Below are 22849 nucleotides of genomic sequence, written 5' to 3' on the forward strand. Positions count from 1 at the left end.
CATTGTGCAACCTTCCATCCTGACAGTGATCAAAGTTCATTCTGTATTGTTACAGAGATCTTGGTTTTATTGAAGCATAAGACCAAGAAAGGTTAATTAGAAATAGTATTCTACAAAGTTAAAAATTAGATCTTCCTCTGCCAAACTCAGGAAGCCTGACCTTTCTTCTGAGATCCGACTTCATGCTTAAGAAATTTTTCTTATTAAAAGAAACCTGTCTTCCCAAAAAAAGTCAGGAAGGGAAGGAAGGTGGGGTCATGCAGTGATTCTCAGGCTTCACTGTGCTAAGAATCCTCCTGAGGATCATGTTCAATGCAGGTCGGGAGGTCTGGACCGGGTCTGAGACTCTGCATTTCTCACAAGCTCCCATATGGCTGATTCAGCTCACAGATCTCACTTTGAGCAGCAAGAGTGTAACAAAAACTGGAAGGCTTCAGAGACAGTCCCGCTCCGAAGACCTAACCGCGTAACAGTCAGTTCTTCCTACCGAACCTTCGCAAGCACCCTACCCCATTGTCTCTCCTCTCGCAAGTGGGGGAGATGCCTACTTTATGCATTTATCATAGAGGTAAAATGAGACAAACCATTTTTTAAAACCTGTAACATCGCTTCATCCCAGAAGATATGCAATTAAATGATACTTTTCATTTTCCTATTTCCTGAGAAGTAATTACCTATACAAATCAAATTCTCTGGCAAGGATGAGGTCTGTCGGCGTTTAATAAATATTTTGTGGAAATATTTTTATCAAGTGTATTGCAGGAATTTTAGAAGCTTCAGAAATTTAGGAGTTTTTGAAGTTTATGCAAAGATATTTAAAGTAAAGTCTTACTCTTTCTGGGGTAATTTTTATTTTTAACATCACTTATTATAAAAGGAAAGGAAGAGATGGAAATAACTTTTCCCATTGGGACTTTTCAGCTGAGGATGGAAGTCGGTAATGATGATGATTAACAAGAGGAAAATCCTTTTTATTTACCTGGTTGTTCCAGCTGCTCTTAACAAACACACTAGATGTCCACGTGGGCAAGATATCTTAGGGAAAATCTCAGTCCTTGATGACCAAAACATACATGTGAAAGTCCTTGGACTGTGACGTAAATGTTCATTTAGTCCCAGCCACCCAGGGTTTCCACCGTGGCAGGACTGAGGGGTCAGTCCCAGAGGACAAGGCTATGATTCTTATTATCTCCAGACTCTTCCTGTCCCTTCCCCCATGGCAGAAACTGGACGGAATTTCGTAAAATGTCCCATATGTCAGAAGCTCAACATGAGCTTTTTAGAATGACACCAACTTAACTAGGATAGCTATAATTTCTTTTCATAGAAAATAGCAGTTGTTAGCAGGGATGTGGAGAAATCTGGAACCCTTATACACTGTCAGCAGGAATATAGAATGGTGCAGCCAGTGTGGAAAACCATATGGTGGTTCCTCAAAAAGTTAACCATAGAATTACCACAGGATCCAGCAATCCCACCCTATGTTTATACCCAAAAGAATTGAAAACAGGTGCTCAAACAGATACTTGTGCATGCATGTTCACAGCACTATTCACAACGAATTGTGATTTATCCATTCGATGGAATATCAGTTGGCCATAAAAGTGAATGAAGTACTAATACATACTGTAATATGGATGAACCTCAAAAAAATTATGTTAAGTGAAAGAAGCCAGACACAAAAAGTCATATATCTTGCATATGACTTCATTTATATGAAATATCAAGAATGAATAAATCTGTAGAAACGAGAAACAGATTGGTGGTTTCCAGAGACTGGGGGTGAGGAGGCATGGTAGTGGTTGATCAACGGGTATGAGCTTCCCTTTTGGGGTGATGAAATGTTTTAGAACTAGATAGAGATGATGGATAGAGGACATTGTGAAGAAGCCGCTTCAAAATGGTGAGTTTTATAGTTTGGGAATTTCACCTCAATAAAAAGAAAATACTGACAACGTGCTCCAGTAAATGAAAGACTGGAGTTTTATGCCTAAAGTTAGACTTTCCATCCAAGAAATAAAAGTTACAAAGAACTTTGCTGACAATGGAAGGGAAATGAGTACGTGATGTCTTTAGTCACTTTCCCCATCGACAAGAATTGAGAAAAGGTTAATGAGTGCAAGACAAGAATGTGGCTTTTCATCATTAAGACACAAGTATTTCCTTTTGGTTAGTAGTAGATGTTCCCCTAGGTTGGTTCTATACAGTAATTCCCTCGGCTCGAGATGTAGTCTATAGATAGGAAAAATGGCAGTCGTAATGAAGAACATTTTATCCCCCAATGGCTGCTTCCTATAAACACTGGCAAGTCTCACCATAATTAAGGAAACTTGAAGGCTTCGGGGCATCGCATATGATCACAAGAAGACTATATTCTGACAGAGCCACAAAAAAACAAAAATGAGCACAACTGGGAAAGATCCATAAAAGTCAGAATCAGAGCATGTTTTGTCCCCAAACTTACAACAGATGTAGCATATTAAGACCCCTGACTAGAATTAGACACGAGCGAGCCTGGGATATCATGCATCCAAGGTCCGAGCTCTCTGTCTGTGACCACAAATTCTTCATAACTAAGAAGAAACAGTGGCGATAGCCCCACTTTTATCATATTCTTCAAAGATTTTAAATACATGGCTTCACTGTGACGTAAGATGCTTGCAGTCAGGCTACCCTAGGTGAGAATCTGCTGATTTCTGCATTGACTAGACTCTCTGGAACATGTAGAGGGTAGAACCATTCTAAAACTCTGATCTGGCCCAGAGAAGGCCTGAGGGGACTTCCCAAAACTCCCCTTTGTCTGAGGAGACAAGGGTCCTGAGCTTTGGGATAGCTCTCATCTACCATGTCTTACACCCCGAAAAAATGTCTTAACTGCTTCCCCCACACCTGGGACCAATATCTAAAGGACTGGGCAGCATAGGAATCATAATGAAATTCAGAGGCAAGATCTCCCCACATCCCTCTACGCCAAAGCATCTCTGACAACACTGCAGCTTGGGCTGCATTTTAAAATTGTTCGCTTCACCTCAATTGTGTGGAATGTTGCAAATAGATTATAAAATTCTGTAAAGACAAACAAACTTGTTAGCTGTACAGTTTATATAGGAAATGTCGCTTCCAGGCAATACAAAAGAAGACTAGAAATAATCACTCAGTACCCCTCAATCTAAAGGCAAGATAGGAATTTGAAATGCAAAAACAAATAGGGCTTGACAGATAAAGGTTCTGTATGATGAATAAACAGCAGATTCATTCTTTTAAAGAGGAATAAAGACAGGGGTTGTTGTTTTTTTATTTAGGCTAAACTGGGAGGTTCATTAAAACATAACTATAATACATAAATTCCATTAGGGAGAGAGATAGAACCCCTTTTTAATCTTTTTTGATTTTTATTGCGATAAAACATACATAACAAAATTTACCGTATTAACCATTTTTATACAGTTCAGTAGCATTTAAGTACATTCACATTGTTGAGCAAATATCACCACCTTCCATCACCAGATCTTTTTCATCTTCCCAAACAGAAACTCTGTACCCACTAAACAATAACTCCCCATTTCCTCTCACCCAGCCTCTGGCAACCCCCATTCTGCTTTCTGTCTCTGTGAATTTGACTATTCTAGGAACCTCACATAAATGGATTCATACAGTATTTGTCCTTTTAAGACTGGCTTATTTCACTTAGCATAGTGTCCTCAAGATTCATATTGTAGTAAGTGTCATAATTTCCTTCCTTTTCAAGGTGAACAATATTCCATTGTATGGATCGCCCACATTTTGTTTATCCATTCATCTGTCGATGAATGCTTTGCTTCCACCTTTTGGCCATTGTAAAAAAAAATGTCGCAGAGAATCTCAGTGTAGAAATATCTGTTTAAGCCTCTTCTTTCAATTCTTGTGAATATTATCCAAGAGGTGGAATTGCTGGATCATATGGTAATTATATTTTTAATTTTTAAGGAACCATTGTACTGTTTTACACAGTGGCTATATAATTTTACATTCTCACCGACACTGCATAGGGATTCCCAATTCTCATATCATCAGCAACACATAATTTTCTTTCTTTTCTTTTTTTTTTTTTTATGACAGCCATCCTGATGGCTATGAAAACATTTTTATTTTTCAGAAAACTTTTGGTTTTTTCTGTATGTGTACGTGCACAGCCACGCCAGTGCGTTTGCAGTGTGTGTATGAACAAAAAGAGAGGTTATCTAATCACTTAAACATCTGGGGATCTTTTTCGTACCCGAATGCAATATACATTTCTGTATCTATTGTATGTGTTATACTGAGGTAGAGATAAAAGTCTTAGAAATCTGTTTGGAACTTTTTTTTTTTAATGCTGAAAGGAATTTTTTTTTAAAGCCAAGTAAGTTGATTATTTACCAGGCCAATATTATCATTTCACAATAACATCACTTTAGTAATTTAGGATAATTTTTTCTTACATTTAATTTTTTTTCTTTAAACTCTATGACTTCTTTCTCTGCCGGACATCACTTTGTGGACATCAAGGCAGAATATGGTAACTTATATATAGTGTTCTCTGAAGATTATTTCATTTGAGAATGAAAAGTGTAGTTTCGAAAGCAGTGTGATTAAAATGTTCATTCATTGCTGTTAATTATGAGAAATGAATGTATGTTTTTTCCGCAGGGTCAGCCAGGGCCAGTGGGCCCCCAGGGATACACCGGGCCCCCAGGTTTACAAGGATTCCCAGGACTGCAGGGCCGCAAAGGGGACAAGGGTGAAAGGGGTGCTCCCGGGATCACAGGATCAAAAGGAGATGTGGTACGGAAAACTTGATATTTCCTCTAATTTTATGAAGAGCGGCCAGTGTCTTGGCTTTCATTAAGTTTATTTGCCTTCTTTATAGGGAGCAAGAGGCGTTTCTGGATTCCCTGGTGCCGACGGAATTCCCGTAAGTTTTTTGTAAGATTAGAATTTTAAAATACTGTGTGCATGTGAAGCAATACATTTATGACTTACAGAAACATCTTGAACTAAGTCTTCTTTTTTGTTTATAACATAAAATTTGTGGAGTTATATGTGCATATTTTTTCTCATGGAATCCAGTCAAATTGTTTCCTTTGTAAACGTTCTTCTAGACTCGGCTTCAGAATTGAGGCTACTTTGCTGAAACTGGACATTGTTTTGTAATAAAAAGCTGGAGTGCTGCTCACATATGCTCAATAAGGAGCCAGTCTTGAAATTTTGTTTGTACTATAGAACAACCTGAATATAGAGTAGCGCAGCCAAGAACATGGATGTAATGAAGTCCTGCTGAACATTTGTGCAGCTTCTCAAATTCTTTGTAGTAACCACACATAAACCAGAAGAAAAGGCATGGTTTGTCCATGAGAAAAATCTCAAAATGCAATAAAATGTGTTTTTCTAACCTAGTTTACTTTACTTCTTGTGGCATAGAAAAAATAAACAAAGCAACTTGACTCACAGCCTTCTACACAGGGATCCGTGAGCAGATTTCCCAGGGCCAGCTTCCTGCAGATCCCAGCCTCGGGGATAAATATGTTTATCGCACATTCAGACCCACCCCGCTGTCCACTGCTAAAGTTTAAGGACATCTGCTTCACAATCCTCACACATTGACAAATATGTCTGCACCCTTGCCCTACATACCCATGTTCTCTATCACCGTGCTTGCATACATGCACGCACATCCACTTGCACACATGCATGCACATGCACACTTGTGTATGTGTACACGTGCATACGTGTGTATACATGTACACATGCACATGCTTGCACGTGCACTCGCGCGTGCGCACACACACACACACACACACACACACACACAGAGAACCTTCATCCCCCAGGCTGCACAGTAGGACTGCTCCCCTGCAGGACACCAGAGGAAGAGGGTGAATAAAGAGTCGTCATAGAGAATTTATGCTTTTTCTTCAGATCTTTAGCTCCACATTCAAGAAGACTTTTGCAATAGAAAAAGGAGCAATCAGAGCTAAGGAAAGGAAGCCACAATTACCAAGACATAAGACCTGCGTGGCTGGTGATCCTGTCTCTGAGATACGGTGCTCAGACAGAAACACCAGTTACAAAACACACAGATATGAACAAATAAGGAAACAACATTCACATTAGTCAGAATTTTGAGAAATTGGCAAAGTTAAAAAAGCTGCAGATTTCAAAGTTTAAACAAAGTATTTTTCTACCAACTGCCTCAAACTAAATCATTCATTTTTAAACTTTCTTGAACTCCTTAGACTGTTCATTAGTTTGTGTCTTCTGGAGTTGAAATTCGAGTTTAAATGGAGGGACATTATGGAAAAACATTGTAACTAATCTGTCTTATTTTAATTCATTTTTTCATTTCATACACATTTAATATTAGAAGCAAATATTTCACAAGTTAAGAAGGAAGTAATCATCATATGGGGGGAGTGATCATAGTGAGCAGGTAACTGATCATTTTCTACAGAATCTTGGTGCTGCTAAAAGTAGTCTCTTTAACTACAGAACTAAATGTCACCTGTCATAGCTAAGCAATTAATGAATGTAGGATTTGAAGGATCTGGGTAATTTTAGCCATTTAGAAGTTATATATAAAAAGTGATGTGCAGTAAAATCTTAAGTTTTTATCATATAGAAATGTTTTTAATCAGTTGAACAATAAGAGATGGACATTGAGCTCAATATAATCAAACTTTTTCTTTGAAGCACAATTTCAAACGAAGATTAGATTGATATGCAATTTCAAATGACTCGTATCAATTCTAAGCAAGTCAGAAAAACCAATAGCAAACAAATAATTCAAGAGAAGAATAAGGTACATTTTAAGAGAAAACATCCCAGAATACTACAGATCCTGAGCTGAACACCTACAGAGCTTGTTTTTTCAGACTGAATTTGAAGGATCACCTTTCAGAGACCCCCCAAAAAAGGCCTTTACTTTGAACGCCATCAGACAGCTGGGAAGAGCTTGCGCTCCATGATTTCCAGGCACAATCAGGATTCCTCTGAGCCCCTGGAGGGTTGACTAAAATAGACTAAAAAGTCTATTAGATCTCTTATTTGATGGCACCAGTTAAAGAAATGGCTTTGAACATCTCAAGCAAAGAGATGTGCAAACAAAAGAAAAATTTTACTTTTCTCATTGTATTTTTTAATATCATTTAGGATATAGGCACTCTATGTAGGACTCGTTCATTTATCTTGAAATTTTCCAAATTTCTCAAAGTAAATCTAAAAGATATCCTAATGGCCTGAAAAATCACTCTGGGATATATGTTATCTATCATCTAGAAAATCAGAAATTTTAAAGGAATTATATAATAAGAAAGCATATGCCTAAACATCCATTGTATAAAGAAATAGCAAAAGAGTCTATGGTCTCGTAATACATAAATTGTAGATTGTTAACCCAGCCCTCAGATGTCTCCCAGAACCAAATGAAAGCAGTTGAGTTGCCCACAGACTTCACCTGACCCTCTCTAGTTATTCAAAAAACGTTTGATCATGTTGCCTTCCCTCTCTCACCAGACATCTCAGAATACCTGACTTACTTTCAGTTCATGTTTAAAATCTTAAAAGGAGTGTTCCCAAAGAAAGTAAAATGAGGAAATCAGTTCTTTTACCTATGGCTAAGCCACTGATGAATTCCCACTGCAGGTGTGAATCTCTTGTTTAGGATGTGGGTCTGTCCCACTCGCCATCAAAAGTCAGTTGGGCACAACAGATAAAGGCGTCCTTGTCGTCCCTGACAGGGAGATAGTTGTTTCTATAATTTTTTTTTTAGAATTTTTAAATCTACCCTTACCTGTTCCTGCCAAAACAGTCTTCCCAGTCATCCAATGAAGCAAGGTGAAGGTGTGCTTCTCACCAAAACCCGCAAGAAACAGAACTTCATCTTGAAAGCCTTTCTCCTGCTTAGAGCTATAGCCATGTGCCTTTGTCTAATGAATCTTTCATTCATTCATTCATTCATTCATTTTGAGCTATCTTTTCCCTTGGATTCATGCCAGGAACATCTCTTATGAGAAGATTTAAAACCATTTTATCAAACAGTTATATGAAAAAACACCTGTGGGCCAGATGACTCACTTACTTTTCTTTTTCCCAGGGACATCCTGGGCAAGGTGGACCCAGAGGACCACCTGGCTATGATGGCTGCAACGGGACCAGGGGAGACGTAGGCCAGCAGGGACCCTCTGGCCCTGGGGGCTTCCCCGGATCTCCCGTGAGTATCATCAGTACAGCACATGCTGTTCGCATGGTTAGCACTAGAACCTGGATGGCTAGCACTTGTTGGCAGAAATGTATGAAAGGCACTATATCCTGGGCTGTCATTCGTGGGGCCCGGAAGACCCTACAGAGGACCTTTTTAAGAAATTGTCTTTGAGGAAGGGTGCGTTGCCTTCTGACTACTCAGTAGTAGGGCAGCAGGTATATGCTAAGGCTGCCTTTTATACCCTGAGGAAAAATTGCTCTAGTCTCCTCAGTATCAGGGCAAAGCACACCTCCTTGTTTGTGTTTTCTTACAGGCTTGATTTTCCTGGATTCATATAACTTCATTTTCCACATTCATTCTTTCAACATTAGATAGAAAATAATTGATTTGGTTTATATTGTTCACTACTACATTCTCCCAAGTGTTACTTCATTTTCTCCCACGCTCCAATTCACGTAACAGTGAATAATAATATAATAGTAAAACTGAAATTAAAACGCTTAAAGCGTCACAAAATTCTCTATAATCGCCATCTTTATTAGATTCTAAAATCCTTTGTGACGTGGAAGAACTATGATATTCTTCAGCATATATAATATAGAAGTTTATTTTTTTTTTAATGGAAGAACTTTCATATATTAATCTATTTCAGGGCCTCATTTAGTTTTCAGGGTCTTTGCAAAGAATCATGAAATATTTTTCAATAGTATATTTTACCCTCTTAACACCAAAATGTTGCAGATTCAGAGTTATACTAACATTTTATTTGGCAAAACTTTTTATTTAAAACAATATTTTTAAGGTGGAGAAGAACAGTCATAAACACCCCTCACCTTGTTTCCCCCTGAAGCTAACCTTCCAATTCTCGCTTCATTGGCTCATTATTTTTTAATGCGGTTCAACTTTTCAACAAGCTACATCATTTTCTAGTCTATTCTAATAAAATAACTTTTATTATCAATAAATATATTCATTATTTTAAAATACTGATTTTATATGTAAATATTAATAATGACATTTATACATGTACATATGCATACACGTATCATGTATATTTGACACAATTCCAGTTTTAAAGAATGACCCAGTATCTCTCCCACAAATGGTGCTTCCAAATACATGTGTTAATATTTTCAGTACACTAATGCCAAAGAAAACACAAAATAATATTACAAAGAAAAATAACCTGTTGGTATACTAAAGGATGAGGTTACTAAGTATTTATTTGGATTTTTGAAAGGAATTTAAATTCTATAAAGTATTTCCATTTTTACTTTGAAGAACGATGCCAGTAGGTAAATGTGAAAGTAAGTCTCATTTTTGTGGTTGAACGTAGTGATTGGTGTTCACAACCACCTAAAATAAGCTATAAGAGCAACGAGACATTGCCCATAAAAGTCAATGTTTAGTCATTCAAATTACTAAAGATGCATTGAACGTCAATAGACTTTTTTGTATTTTCTCCTTCTACCATATATGTGCTACTTTAGGGGCCCCAAGGACCCAAAGGGCAGAAAGGCGAACCTTATGCTCTGTCTAGTGAGGACCGCGACAGATACAGGGTAAGTTTCTTAGAGACGGGAGACCTGATTAAGCAATCCAGTATAAATTCCTAACTAGTAAAATTAATTTCCAAGGAAACTGTGAGTTGTGAGAATGAATGGAGTGAAGGAATGCATAGAATGATGGAATAATCCAAAATTATGATTTAAAAATCATTTTATTTCCTTTCAGAATGTTTTCAATCTTATATGTAACTATGGGTGCATCCCTTTGCCATATTTGTAATACCCCAGATATTAGGTAATTAACATTACCAAGTTCTGTCAGGGCCGATATAACTTATATATGTGTTTCCAGTGTTACAATAAAATGTAATTAAATCTAAAGATACTTAAAAACTAGAACTCTTAAAATTATTTCTTCTCAATTAGGGTGAACCTGGAGAGCCTGGAATAGGCGGGTTCCAGGTAAGTTTAATTTTTATTAGAAAATATTTCAAGCAACACTTTAAGAATTCAGGACTTCGAATACCAGTCTACCTCTCTTAATAGCCTTTTGTTGGTGCCTGTCCTTAGGGGCCTCCCGGCCGCCCTGGGCCTATGGGACCGATGGGTCCAGTTGGAATTCCAGGAAGACCAGTAAGTACCACGTGCATGTGCTCACCCTTGGATCATTGCCAAGGCATCCTCTAGAGATGCAGCTTCTCCAACTATTGATACAGACGAAAGCTTCACAATACAACTATGATGTTTGTGGTCACTACAGAAAATGTCAAAACAAAACAGGTCATCCCCTGCATACATTTTGCTGCTATTAAGAAAGAAGAATGAAAACTCAAAATTTGTGGTCACCAGAGCACTGCCAATCAAATATAAAATTGGTGTTGATTGGGTGCTATTCCAGTCACGTATAAGTTCTCTCTACACCATACCTAACCAACTGACAAAGAGCGTGTCATCCCCAAGCAAAGAAGGCTGAGGTCCAACAGGGGATAAGAAGGAAATGGGTTCTGCCTAGGCATGGCCATTATAGCAGGTGCATCACACCAGAGCATGGCCATCATAGCAGGTGTACCATGTCTGGGCATGGCCATTATTGCAAATGAAATATTGGACATCAATTAGTAAGATGGCCCTAGTGCCCCACTTGAATGGCAGTCTACAGGTTCATGCCCCCTGCAAATCCAATGATAGAGTGAGGTGCCAAATACTTGGATGAAGGAGGGCTTGTTGCAAGGAGGGGACAGGAGGAGAAAGGACAGTCGCTAGTGCCTGTGCAGCCCTCAGGCCACTTCCACCACTACTCAAGGAACCCAAGAGATAAACTGGCTACTTCGAGAAGGTTTCTGACTCTCCTTTTCCACATTTTTTAGTGTGAGATAAATAGACAAATTACAAAAGGACAAATTTTAGCTACGGGTGAGAGAGACCTACTCACAGAAAACCATTGCTGAAGACTGAGGGACACTACCAAGGGGGGCTATGGTATCAGTTTCTGGACAGATGATGAGAAACAATGGAGATGTATGTTTGGGAAGATTCAGTTGTACTAATAGTTGGCAGTGGGAACACTCACAAATTTCCTTCAGACTGTTGATCATAATAATTGATTTTTTTTCTACAAAGTAACTTTCATTGGTACTATAACTGTGAAAAATAACTGTGAAAGTTATTTTTGCGAATAGCCCTCTGCTGTGAAAGATGTGGCCAAATGAAATGATACAGGAATTATATGATAAGAGGTTCTTTGCTCTCCTATTGCATACGGTTGCTGGCTCACAGCACACAAATCGCATGGTTTGGGGGTTTTATACTTTAAATATACAGTTCATAGAAATATAAAACAAAATTGTCCCTGCCGGGCCCTTAGCTGACCTGACAACTTCAAATTCTTCATATGGGCCATTAAAATCACCCACAATCCTCCACCTGTCCACTTATATTTAAACACTAATTGTTCTTTTTATGCACTTTTAAAACTTCATTGCAAGTGTAGTGTTGATGCTGAAAGCTTTGCAGATAGACACACGATGATATTTGTGGATGGACTCTCAACCCTGCAGTATTGGCCTGTAGATTAATTCTGCCTGTGAACATTTGCTGACCCACCAGCAAACAGTGCTAGATAATGCCCCATGGGGAACCCCAGAGGGAGTCAGGAGAAACGGTCTCTGCAGTGACAGGTCCTGGTACCTTGCAAAGGGAGCAGAGCAAGCACAAATAGGACATGGGTGAATTCAAAAGTCTAAACTCAGAGAAGCAAACCCGAAACAGCTGTGCATGTACAGCCAGCAAATTCTGAGAACTGAGCCTGACCCCAGTCCTGTACCCTCCAGCTGTTCCTCCCTGCTGAGACTAATGTATCAGAAACTTCTATACATACTACATGGTGTTCTAAATATACAGTGAATGGCTTTCCCAGAGCTTTCTAGCAGATGTTATCTGGGTCTGGGGATAAAGAAAACAATTTATACATTTCTTTGTATTTGTGCAGGGACCGCCTGGACCCCCTGGACCAAAAGGACAGCCAGTAAGTTGGTTGTTGGGGGGAGGGAAGGGAGAAGAGGGAGAAACTTATATATTTGAATATATCTTTCTGGGCCATGGAAATACTCATTTGACAACTATATATCATTTATTTCACGGGTGAGTATCATTTTGTAGGTTTTTAAGACTTGATGTTATAAATTCCAAAGATAAATCCAGTGGTACATCTGGAGTAGCTGACACGTTAAATAAGTGGATGTGTTGAATGATTTGTTGTTTGCAAATCACATAACATTCCTATTGTGTGAAGATCTAAGTAATGAATGATTAGAAACATAGATTTAGGGACAGCTCATATATCTGTATGTGTTAATTTATAAGAATGGACAAACTATAGCTATGTTTCCATAGAGTAGCCATTAGCATTCTTACCTGGATATAACTAGGTTCTACAAGAGTGAGATATCAGCCTCTAGGGATATATATAGCCAGTGATTTTCAACTCAGGCTAGAGCCCAAAGCTTTACTGTTTCTATCAGAGGAAGATTATTAAGTCATTTAGAGTACAACAAAGTAGGTGGCTTGTTAGAACTTGGAGACAGAACTAAGGTTCAGTATGAGGGAAGTATTTGATCAAAATTCAACATGAGACAGAAATACTGAGCTCTGTTACCAACATTTAAGGACCATTCTGTGGCCTGCACATGGCCAAGGACATCTCCCAGCCTGCACGTTCCCATGCCTGCCTCCACAAAAATCCCATCTCTGACCTCCTGGGGACCTCAGCTGCCACCACCCCCAGGTCCCCAGCTCCCATCACCTCTGACACGGCTTCCGGTTGGGGCTGGAGCTTGTTAAGGCTGCTGCCCCCACCCCTGGGATCCCCACTGTCTGGCAGCCCCAAGCAGGGTGGGAACAGCCCAGAGCCAAGAGAAGCGGATGTAGGATGGGGCGGCCAAGCTCTAAGGTCGCCTCAGATCCTCACTTGGCTGCAACACAAACAGCCCTCATCCCCAACCAGGTCACTTCCTGGTGACTTGGACAACCAGCTCATGAGGCAGAGAGACCACGGGGGCCCAAGCAAATCGCATTCTAATCTAGCCTGGCTGTGTTTCTGCGCTTTGATTTCAACTCCCAGCCAGGTGGTGAAGAAGCGAAAATAGCAAAAATTAGTTAAAGGTTTTGCTTTTATTTTCAGAAAATCTCTGAGCATTGGAGGGAGCGGACAGTTTACTTCAGAGAGAAAGATCAGATATGGCCCGCGTGATCTTTTGTCGAGATAGGAATACAGAGAACTTGGGAAAGAAGCAGAGTTGTTTTGAGGTCAAAGGAAAGAGTATTATTTCTATAACACGCATGGATTTGTAGTACAGGCATACCTCATTTTATTGTGCTTCAAAGATATTGTGTTTTTTACAAAATGAAGGTTTCTGGCAACCCTGCATCAAATAAGTCTATCAGCATCATTTTTCCAACAGACTCAGATGATGGGTAGCACTTATTTAGCAATATAGTATTTTTAATTAGGTATGTATATTGTTATTTTAGACATAATGCTATTGCACACTTAAAGACTATACTCTAGTATAGTCTTATATGCACCGGGAAACCAAAAGATTTATGTGACTCACTTTATTGCAGTATTTACTTTATTGTGGTGGACTGGAACCAAAACCACAATATCTTCGAGGTATACCTGCATAGCTTTTCATATGTGCCTGTTTTAGACACCAGAATCAAGTCGATTCTCCCATACATGGCAACCCCACTCATGAAACTATTAAATACTTTCCAAGTCGCTGATCTAGCTTTGCCTCTTAGGCAAAAAGGAAGATTAAGAGGTTGAATAAAATCTGAAAAAGCACCATCCCCTAAAATCATTAAAGGGTAGGAAATATTTATGTTAAATTAGGATTATCTTATCAAAATGAGAAATAGCTGAGGCAGAAGAAGGAATGAATCATGATCTCCAAAAAAGGAAACCAAGAAGAAAAACTGGCTGCTTTCTAAATCTAAAGGGGCCAGATGACCCAAGGAAACACTCGGGGTCACTAACCTGCAGAGACGATATATGAGCAATTAAGAGTCAGAAAGACCTGGGATCAAATCAAAGACTGCCACTTATTAGCTGTGAGGCCTTGGTCAAGGGATATGTCGGTTTCACCACCCATGATGTCCAAACTCATCATGTGATACAGAGGATTAAAGAGAGAGTGAAGCATTTAGCACAGGCCCTGAACTGCGATAGTGCTGACAGCAAGTATAGAATCAATAAGACAGTCAAGTTTCTGTTCATCAAGTTGTTTGAACAAAGGAATATATTTTAAAAGGCAAACAGTAAAATATTCCTTAGAGTGACAAAATAATTACTGTTAGTCCACTGTTTTTGAGGTTTTGCTTAGAGTATAAAATAAAAAAATTTCTTAAGAGCATATTTGTATTTAAAAATGGCATGATTACTGACTTTTAAAAACTTACAAAAACTCATTGATTTTTCAGGGCAACCGAGGACTTGGTTTTTATGGAGAAAAGGGTGAAAAGGTAAAGAAAACTTAATAGATTAAAACGGAAGCATGCACTGTTTAGTAATTAGGAAATAAATAATTTTAATGACTATGTTTTATGCTGTTCTTTTGAGGTGGTCTGCAAACAGACCATTCGTTTAGGAGATAATCATTGTAAAGCGCCAACTTACTCCAGTGATAGTTATGGAGCAATAAGACAATACAAACCAACCATCTAGGTTAGCCCTAGACCTCTGACGTAGACATAACTTCAGCTGTCTTCTAACATGGAGAATCCAGAGGTGATTAAGGAGACGGAACCCAGAGCCACAGACTAACGTGAAGCCAGCTCAGGGACGAGGTGATAAGGCCAGCTCTTTTTGGGCTCAAAGGCAGGACCACGTGGACTTTTATAATTCCCCACAGTGCCAAGATTCAAAGACCATGTGGCCTTTGAGAAGATCATTTGAGATTATGTGTATGAAAAGCTCAAGGTGGCATTCACACTCAAGGAGCAAAACCTCACCAACATACAACTCCATGGCATTCACCCCAAAACCTACATATCCACTGAAAAATAGATTTGTTTCTTTAGCTTTGTTGTTTGAGCATTTTTGTTTTTTCTTACATTTTACTTTTTGATTGAATAGCACACCAAACTTGCACTACTCAGGTGTGAAAAGGACTTTGCCCTTCACATTAATACCATAGAAGGAATTACAAATGAAAAACATTGAAAGATCTAAATGTATAAAAGTTTGAATTCCTATACAATAAAATACAACAAAATAATAAAATAACAAAAAAAAAGAAAAATCTGGGAAGAAATAATTCGGTAGAGGAGAGAATAGTCACATTAGATAGAATGGAAATGAAGTTAATGTCTGTCTGTAATCTACAAAAAGTTTATTTAAATTGTTAATTAAAAAAAGAAGAAGAAGAACCTCAGGCCCCAGTAGATAGAGGGGACATGAACAGTTTAAGTATTTTTTAGGTATATTAGTAGACGCTCAGAGTACTCTAGAATACCACTTTCTGCAGCTAATACATCATCTCAATTTGTTCCGGTTTATATTATATGATATCTGGACTCAAAATAGTATTATATAGTTTATACATGGAAATAGCAAAAGAAAAGACAATGATTTTCTTTATGTCAGTTAGTACCTAGGAGGTCAAGCCAATATATATGTTAGGATAGTTGCCCAATAATGTTGCAGATCTATATGTTTCACCATCTGTGCACCACATTAAAGAAAGTGTTTCTTGCTAATGATAAAAATGCAAATTAAAACAACTTTGAGATATTATATTTATTAAAGATGCTACTTTTTATCCCAGACAAGAAAAAGCTAAAGGAGTTCTCCACCACCAAAACAGTATTACAAGAAATGTTAAAAGGATTTCTTTAAGAAGAAGAAGGGGAAAAAATCATAAATATGAATAATAATATGGCAATAATTACATACCCATCAATAATCACTTTAAATGTAAATGGATTAAATGCTCCTATCAAAAGACATAAGATGGCTGAATATATAAGAAAACAAGGCCCATACACAGGCCATCTATAAGAAACCCACTTCAGATCAAAAGATTCACACACAGACTGAAAGTAAAGGGTTAAAAAAGATATTTTATGCAAATGGAAATGAAAAAGCTGAGGTAGCAATACTTACATCAGACAAAATAGACTTTAAAACAAAAGCTATAATGAGACAAAGAGAGACATTTCATGATGATAGAGGGATCAGTCCAGCAAGAGGATATAACTCATACAACTTTACACCAGAAAAAAAAAAAATCCAATTAAAACATGGACAGAAGGTGAAAAAAAAATGAAATCTTACCATTTGTGACATAGATGGACTTAGAGGGTAATACGCTAAGTGAAATAAGTCAGACAGAGAAAGACAAATACCATATAATTTCACTTATATGTGGAATCTGAAACACAAAATAAATGCACAAACAAAACAGAAGCACAGAGAACAAACTAATGTTTACCAGATGGGAGGGGGGTTGGGAGGCTGTGTGAAAAGGTGAAGAGATTAAGAAGTACAAATTGGAAGTTACAAAATAGTCATGGGATATAAAGTACAGCATAGAGAATGTAGTTAATATACTAGATTTATTGAGGGTCTCACTCTGTAAACTATATAAATGTCTAACCACTATGCTGTACACCTGAAGCTAATATAATAATCAAATGTTAACTGTAATTGAAAATTTTTTTTAATGAATTTTAAAAAAAAAAGATACTGCTTTTTAGAATATAAAAACACCCTTAACTGGTGAAGTAATGGTGAAACTGGAGTCTTTCATTTCTTAGGCATTTCTTATATCTCGGTACCAATCTTGAAAAGCAATAGAGTTATACATATCAAGAACCATAAAGACTTTTAGCCTTCAGACCTAATAATCTCCTTGATAGTAATTCATCATAAGGAGATACGTGTAGCCCCCAAATTGTGAATAACCTAAATAGTTTTTATGCAGACATTCTAACTATTATTAATGCAAATAGGATACAAATAATTTTACATTATGGTTATTGCATTTTAAATTGAGTTTTGTTTTATATTATAAATATAACACTACAAAATTAATGTACGTGTGATAAGTAATATGCAAGGAGAAAAAAAGTAGTTTGTGGTGGGATTGTGCTTTTACTCAAGTTTGGTAGTGTCTTCCCGAGTAAAGACTACTGCTTTGCTAAACTGTTCACAGGGTGACATGGGACTGCCCGGACCCGATGGGATTCCATCAGACGGCAATCATGCCATCATCGGGCCCAGGAATGAAACATTCCACCCAGATCAATATAAGGTAAAGGAGCTTCACCAAAATTGACAGTTCCCAATCGAACTTTAAAAAAGGAAGGAAAAAAGGTAACTTTCTTTGATCTTATTCAAACAATCACATTCAAAGTAGAAAAGGCCTCACTATCAAATTGTGCATGAAAACACAACTATTCATTCCATCAAATAACTACAATAGTCCACATCTTAAACAATTGTGACAAATTTGAAACAACATAAGGATCCATAAAAAAAATCTCCAATTTATCCTCAAGTACATGAGTCTCCTGTGTAGACATAGATTATAGTCAGAGCATAATTCAAACCCAGTATATGGAACTACACAACAAAATGTTATAGTCTGCTACATAAACCTACCCTACTTTTACTCTTTGCTGACGTAAAGCATCATCGTGGGGGGTTTTGGGGGATCGAAATTCATTTTCTGGCCCTTATGATGTCTATTAACATTTCATTTGATTTAAAATGTACTCTTGGAGTCTAAAATAAAACTCAGCATCCTGCTGTACCACTTACTCGTTCAGGTGGCCACTAAACCCTCCTGAGCCTTCATGTTCCTTATAGAGCTGCGGAGTGGATTACAGGAGGCCACAGGTGAAATGTCTGGTAAAGTCAGGCACAATCGAAAGGAACCAAAATAAAAACCTCAAACATAGAATATAATTCCCAATACTCAAGTATTTGTTAAGATGGAGTCTGGGTGCTTAGTCGTTCATGGGAGAGGCAGGCATGACCGCTGCCTTGGCGGGGGGGGGGGCATTAACCTAGGCAGCTGTAGGTCAATGTTAAGTGACCTGACCATTGATGAAAGTGGCCTAGGAGGTGGCTTGTGTAAGACAGAATGCCAGAGGGAAGTGAGTCAGAAGCAAATGGTTGTGTATAACTGAGAAAGTGGTACATCTTGGACAACCAGGCAAGAGCAGGGTCTCCACTGAGTGTGTCAGGGTGGTTTCTGGGCGGGCCTCTGGCTCCTAGTGGTGACCTGATCATCAGCCAGGTAGGGCCTCTGTCCAGGAGCTGAAGATGGAGCCCAGCCAGAGCAGGTTCTACCCATGCTGAGATTCTCAAGCTTCCGAAACACTTTCCCTTCGTTTTCTACGACCAAGAAGCAATGGTTCCAGGGCTGGGGCCCAGCCAGCCTGCTGGGGGCAGTTTGGGGCCACAGGGATCTGGGTGCTCTCCTAGCAGTAATGGAGATCAAGGACCCCGCCGGTCACTACATTTCTTTCACCATTTTAGGCCAAGAGAAGTGGAAAAAAATAGGTCAGACAGTGTTAACATTTCTTTCCAAAGCCATTTTTGTTTGGAGTTTTAACACATTCCAAATGTGTCTTTTCTTCAAAGAACCCTCCTAATCATATTTTATTTACATGAATATTATCATTTGGGGCTTTTCTCTGGGCATAGTCTACCGCCACAGGACGTTATTACATGCCTGCAGTTGTGAGATGATAAAGGAAAGCACATAGATAGAGACAGCCTTGCAATCACAGCAGAAATAACATGATTTAATTTATATTATGAAAACCCAAAACAAATAGCACATTTTTCCTTGAATATGGAGCTGCAAAGTTTAGATTTGTTTGTTACAATTAATTTATAATGCTTGTTTGAAGTTTTATTAAATATATTTCACCTCATATCAGAAACCCTGATGAATTTTTAAATATTACTATTTTCAAATTAAAGAGCATTTCTTGTTTTTCATTTTCTTCACAGGGCGACAAAGGAAGTGAGGGGGAACCAGGACGAATAGTAAGTCACGCAATAAAGATATTTCTTCTCCCTAATGGTTCCCAAATTTGACATGTTCCTATTGCAATAGTAGTGTGCAGGAGTTGTAACAACCCACCGACTCTTGGTTTCCAGCCCATTTGTCTACAGCAAGAAAGCATTATCATTTATTTTTATGCTTTCCTTCAGAAAATCGATTCAGAATGTCTTCCTTTTTGCATAATAAACACCAGCTAATCAACATTTTCAGAAGTCCATAAAATGAACCCAAACTCTTTAAAAGAGAAAATATGGGGAAGGGGGCAGGTTTGATGGACTGGCTTCTGTTTTAGGGGTCTAGCCGTACAGTCACTCTGCCCTCTTTTCAATCTCTGTCATGACTGTCCCAGTGCTCCCAGTCTGCCTACATCATACTTACTAGAGGGCATGAGACTGGTATCCTAGATACGTGATGATCCAGGCAGATCTCTACTAATCTGCCATTCTACTGGGCTGGAATAGAGAACCACAGAGGCAGGGTGGCCACGGGGTGCTAAGAAATGGAATCCCTGAGCAAGTAAAGAGTAAAGTGGTAGCCACTCCCTCAGATCTCTGTGTTTTCTCCTAGGGCATTTCCTTGAAGGGAGAAGAAGGAATCATGGGCTTTTCAGGACCGCGGGTAAACCATGTGTTCTATGTCTGTGGTTTGTTTTGTTCTGTTTTTTCAATAGACTTTATTTTTAGAGTAGTTTGGGGTTCACAGCAAAGCTGAACCAAAACTACAGAGAAATGTCCCTCGCACCCCCTTCACCTCTACACACACAGCCTCCGCCACCCTACATTTCGAACCAGAGTGTTCCATTGACTACAGCAAATGAGATGTACCTGCACTGATTGACGCATCATTTATCTCCCAGTAACTGGGGTTTTTAAAACTGTGTACCTCCATTTGGTGAAGGATAGGAACAGAACACAAACACATTTCTGCTTGTATTAGTTAGGCTAGATTAATCTTTGGTAACAAAAATGTAGAGTCCATCAAAAATGTTCCCAGGGATATGGGGCAAGAGAGTATCTCCTCTGAAGGAGATTCAGCCACCTGTGGCTCCCATGCCCTAGGACAGACCTCCTTCTTCACAAGGTAGCCTGAAATGACACCTGCCACTTCCGCCCCCCCCCATCAGCCAGAACTCAGTCACATGGCCAAACCTAGCCACAGCAAGCTGGGAAATGGGCCAGGAAGAAGAGAAAGTGGCCTTATAATAACTGTCTGGTGGCCATTACCACTAAAAAGTCATTTGTTACAATCTCTGAAAATAAGAACAGCAACTTTTATTAGAGTGCAGCCCTTTTTATATCTGTACCGTTCTTATACCATCTTCATGGATTTCTCCAAATTTCTTTAAGTGTAGATATGATGCATTATATGAAAGTGTCGCTAAAATGATCCATCTCTTTTCGAAAATAAAAAGAGTTTCGAATGGTTTTGATATTTTCATGTAAAGTATTTTGTTTTAGTCTATGCCAGGTGCCATAGTAATGCCCTCTGGAAAACATTGCCAGGTATTCTAAGCTGTTATTGTTTCTATTTTCTGTTCAACCCAGGGTGCCCCTGGCTTCGATGGTGAAAAAGGTTTACCAGGACAAAAAGTAAGTGTGATGCATAAAATGCAATCTGCTCCAGGCCTGAAACATCTCACAAAGGTCAAATATGAAGACTATAGAATCTCAGAAAAATATTGCCCCAGAAAAAAACATTTAAAATTTTCACTGCATTTACCATAGCATAAAGTAATCCTTCACCCCAAATCATTCGAGATGCTTGAGTCGGATTATTTAGCTTTTACTCATTTTGCAAACTAGCTCTTTGATTCTTTCCTTTGGTTCTCTCCCTCCAGACATCACATCAACCAGTCCCTACCAGCTACGGCTTTTGTACCTTCCAGTCTCAAACCTCTCCTCCGAGTCATTTCATGTTACTCTTAGGAGGGTTGTCAGTGTGGTGACCAAGGAAGGGATCACTTAGATTTTTTATGTATTGATCTAACTCACTTTGACACTTTGTTTATCTTTAATGATGACCCAATTAGTTATTTTTACCATGTGTTCTGTAGAGAGATTTTTGGCAATTTCTAAAGAAGAAAACATTATGTGAGTGATGTGTTGTGATCAGGCTTAGAATTGTCTGAACAATAGGTCATATGAGAGAGTACACATAAAAATAGATTGTTTAAATTAATGATTTATTATTTTCACTATTCATTATCTTTACTAATTCAATCATAGTATACATAGCACACATCCTTCCCATCACAGAACCTGGAGGCAGCCAGTGTAAATAATTCCGTGGGTATTTTTTCCGATAAGCACTAGTATACAAAAGAAATGCATTTTTATATGCATATAACTTAATAACAGAAAGTAAATATATTTGCATTGTTCTGCCACTTGCTTTTTCATCTAATGTGCTTTGGAAATTGTTCCACATTAGCACATACTTACAAGCTGTACAGAATTGCAGTCAATGGATGTACCATATTTGCTTAACTAGCCCCCCACGGTGGTTTCTAGCTGCTTGCTACTTTCAACAATCACACATTCAACATTATGGTACACACACCTTAGTGCCCATGGGCTAGTATTTTCATAATTCAGTCCTAGTAGGCTTTTAAAAAAAGAGGCTTTTTTAAAAAATTGATTCAGCCTCCAAATCATGACTCTACTGAATCATGCTCATGGCTCCATGGCAGGATGGTAGCATGACATCTGGAGAACCATAAGGATGCTGCTAGCGAGTGCCAGGTCTCGTCGGTCCCGCTTCAGGGAGTTCTGCCATGTTTGTTCTGGCACTACAGATGGGACTTGGCCTCCCAGATTTGGTTTCTGACTTCCACCGGCTCTAGGCACGGGCATCTTAACCCCATGTTCTGGTTTTGACCACTCACAGTGAGCACCCATCTTGATGTCTTTCTGCTACCTTAAGTGATCTCATTTTTCCCATTTCTCTCCTTTTATGCTAAACTCAGGCCAGGGATGAAACCAGGATTTGCCCTGATTACTCCCATCTTTTCGTAACATTAGTAACCGATAGTAGTACACCCAAAGGTAGCGTACCTGGAGCAATAGTTATCCATGCAACACTCAGCCAAAGGCCCAAAGGATGAATTCTAGCATTTAACAGTAATTCATTTCCACCTACCCCATGTAATTAAAGGACCACCGTTAATACTTTGATTGCCTGTGATGTGCTAGTGAAATCATAATTATGATTTGTTTTTCTAAACCCAACACTAAGGAGTGACAGCATTTTTAAAATGCAGCACACTGCCCTCCTAGAACTCTGTAGTTAATGAAGAACAAGGTGTTCGCCAGTCACTGACCGCCTGGGGCCTCTAACTGCGGTGTCTCAGATGTTGAGATTGAAGGCTCATGTCTTCCAGTTTGCTTTCTGCACTTGCGACAACTGGAGAAAATGCAGATACTTCCAATTAAGTGGAGTATCTCAGTTGCTGCCGTGAAATGTCTTCCTCAACTATACGAATAGAAGATGCTCAAGATGTACACACATGGCTGAGTTGTTCTGCATGTTGTTCTGCACTGTGCCAC

At 38.7% G+C, this 22849-nt stretch overlaps 1 protein-coding gene across 2 annotated transcripts in view; it reads left to right on the plus strand.

The window, feature by feature from the left end:
• Positions 1 to 22849, plus strand: part of COL4A2 (collagen type IV alpha 2 chain) — a 186253-nt gene that overhangs the window by 104573 nt on the left and 58831 nt on the right. For both annotated transcript variants that reach the window (XM_011373931.2, XM_011373932.2), the window contains exons 5-16: positions 4666 to 4800; positions 4886 to 4930; positions 8108 to 8224; positions 9706 to 9777; positions 10150 to 10185; positions 10294 to 10356; positions 12212 to 12247; positions 14704 to 14745; positions 17439 to 17537; positions 19250 to 19285; positions 19872 to 19922; positions 20849 to 20893. In XM_011373931.2, coding sequence (XP_011372233.1) covers positions 4666 to 4800; positions 4886 to 4930; positions 8108 to 8224; positions 9706 to 9777; positions 10150 to 10185; positions 10294 to 10356; positions 12212 to 12247; positions 14704 to 14745; positions 17439 to 17537; positions 19250 to 19285; positions 19872 to 19922; positions 20849 to 20893 — 777 coding nt within the window. The remainder of the gene's footprint in view (positions 1 to 4665; positions 4801 to 4885; positions 4931 to 8107; positions 8225 to 9705; positions 9778 to 10149; positions 10186 to 10293; positions 10357 to 12211; positions 12248 to 14703; positions 14746 to 17438; positions 17538 to 19249; positions 19286 to 19871; positions 19923 to 20848; positions 20894 to 22849) is intronic.

Source organism: Pteropus vampyrus, unplaced genomic scaffold, assembly GCF_000151845.1.
Source record: "Pteropus vampyrus isolate Shadow unplaced genomic scaffold, Pvam_2.0 Scaffold236, whole genome shotgun sequence".
NCBI classification, from domain to species: domain Eukaryota; kingdom Metazoa; phylum Chordata; class Mammalia; order Chiroptera; family Pteropodidae; genus Pteropus; species Pteropus vampyrus.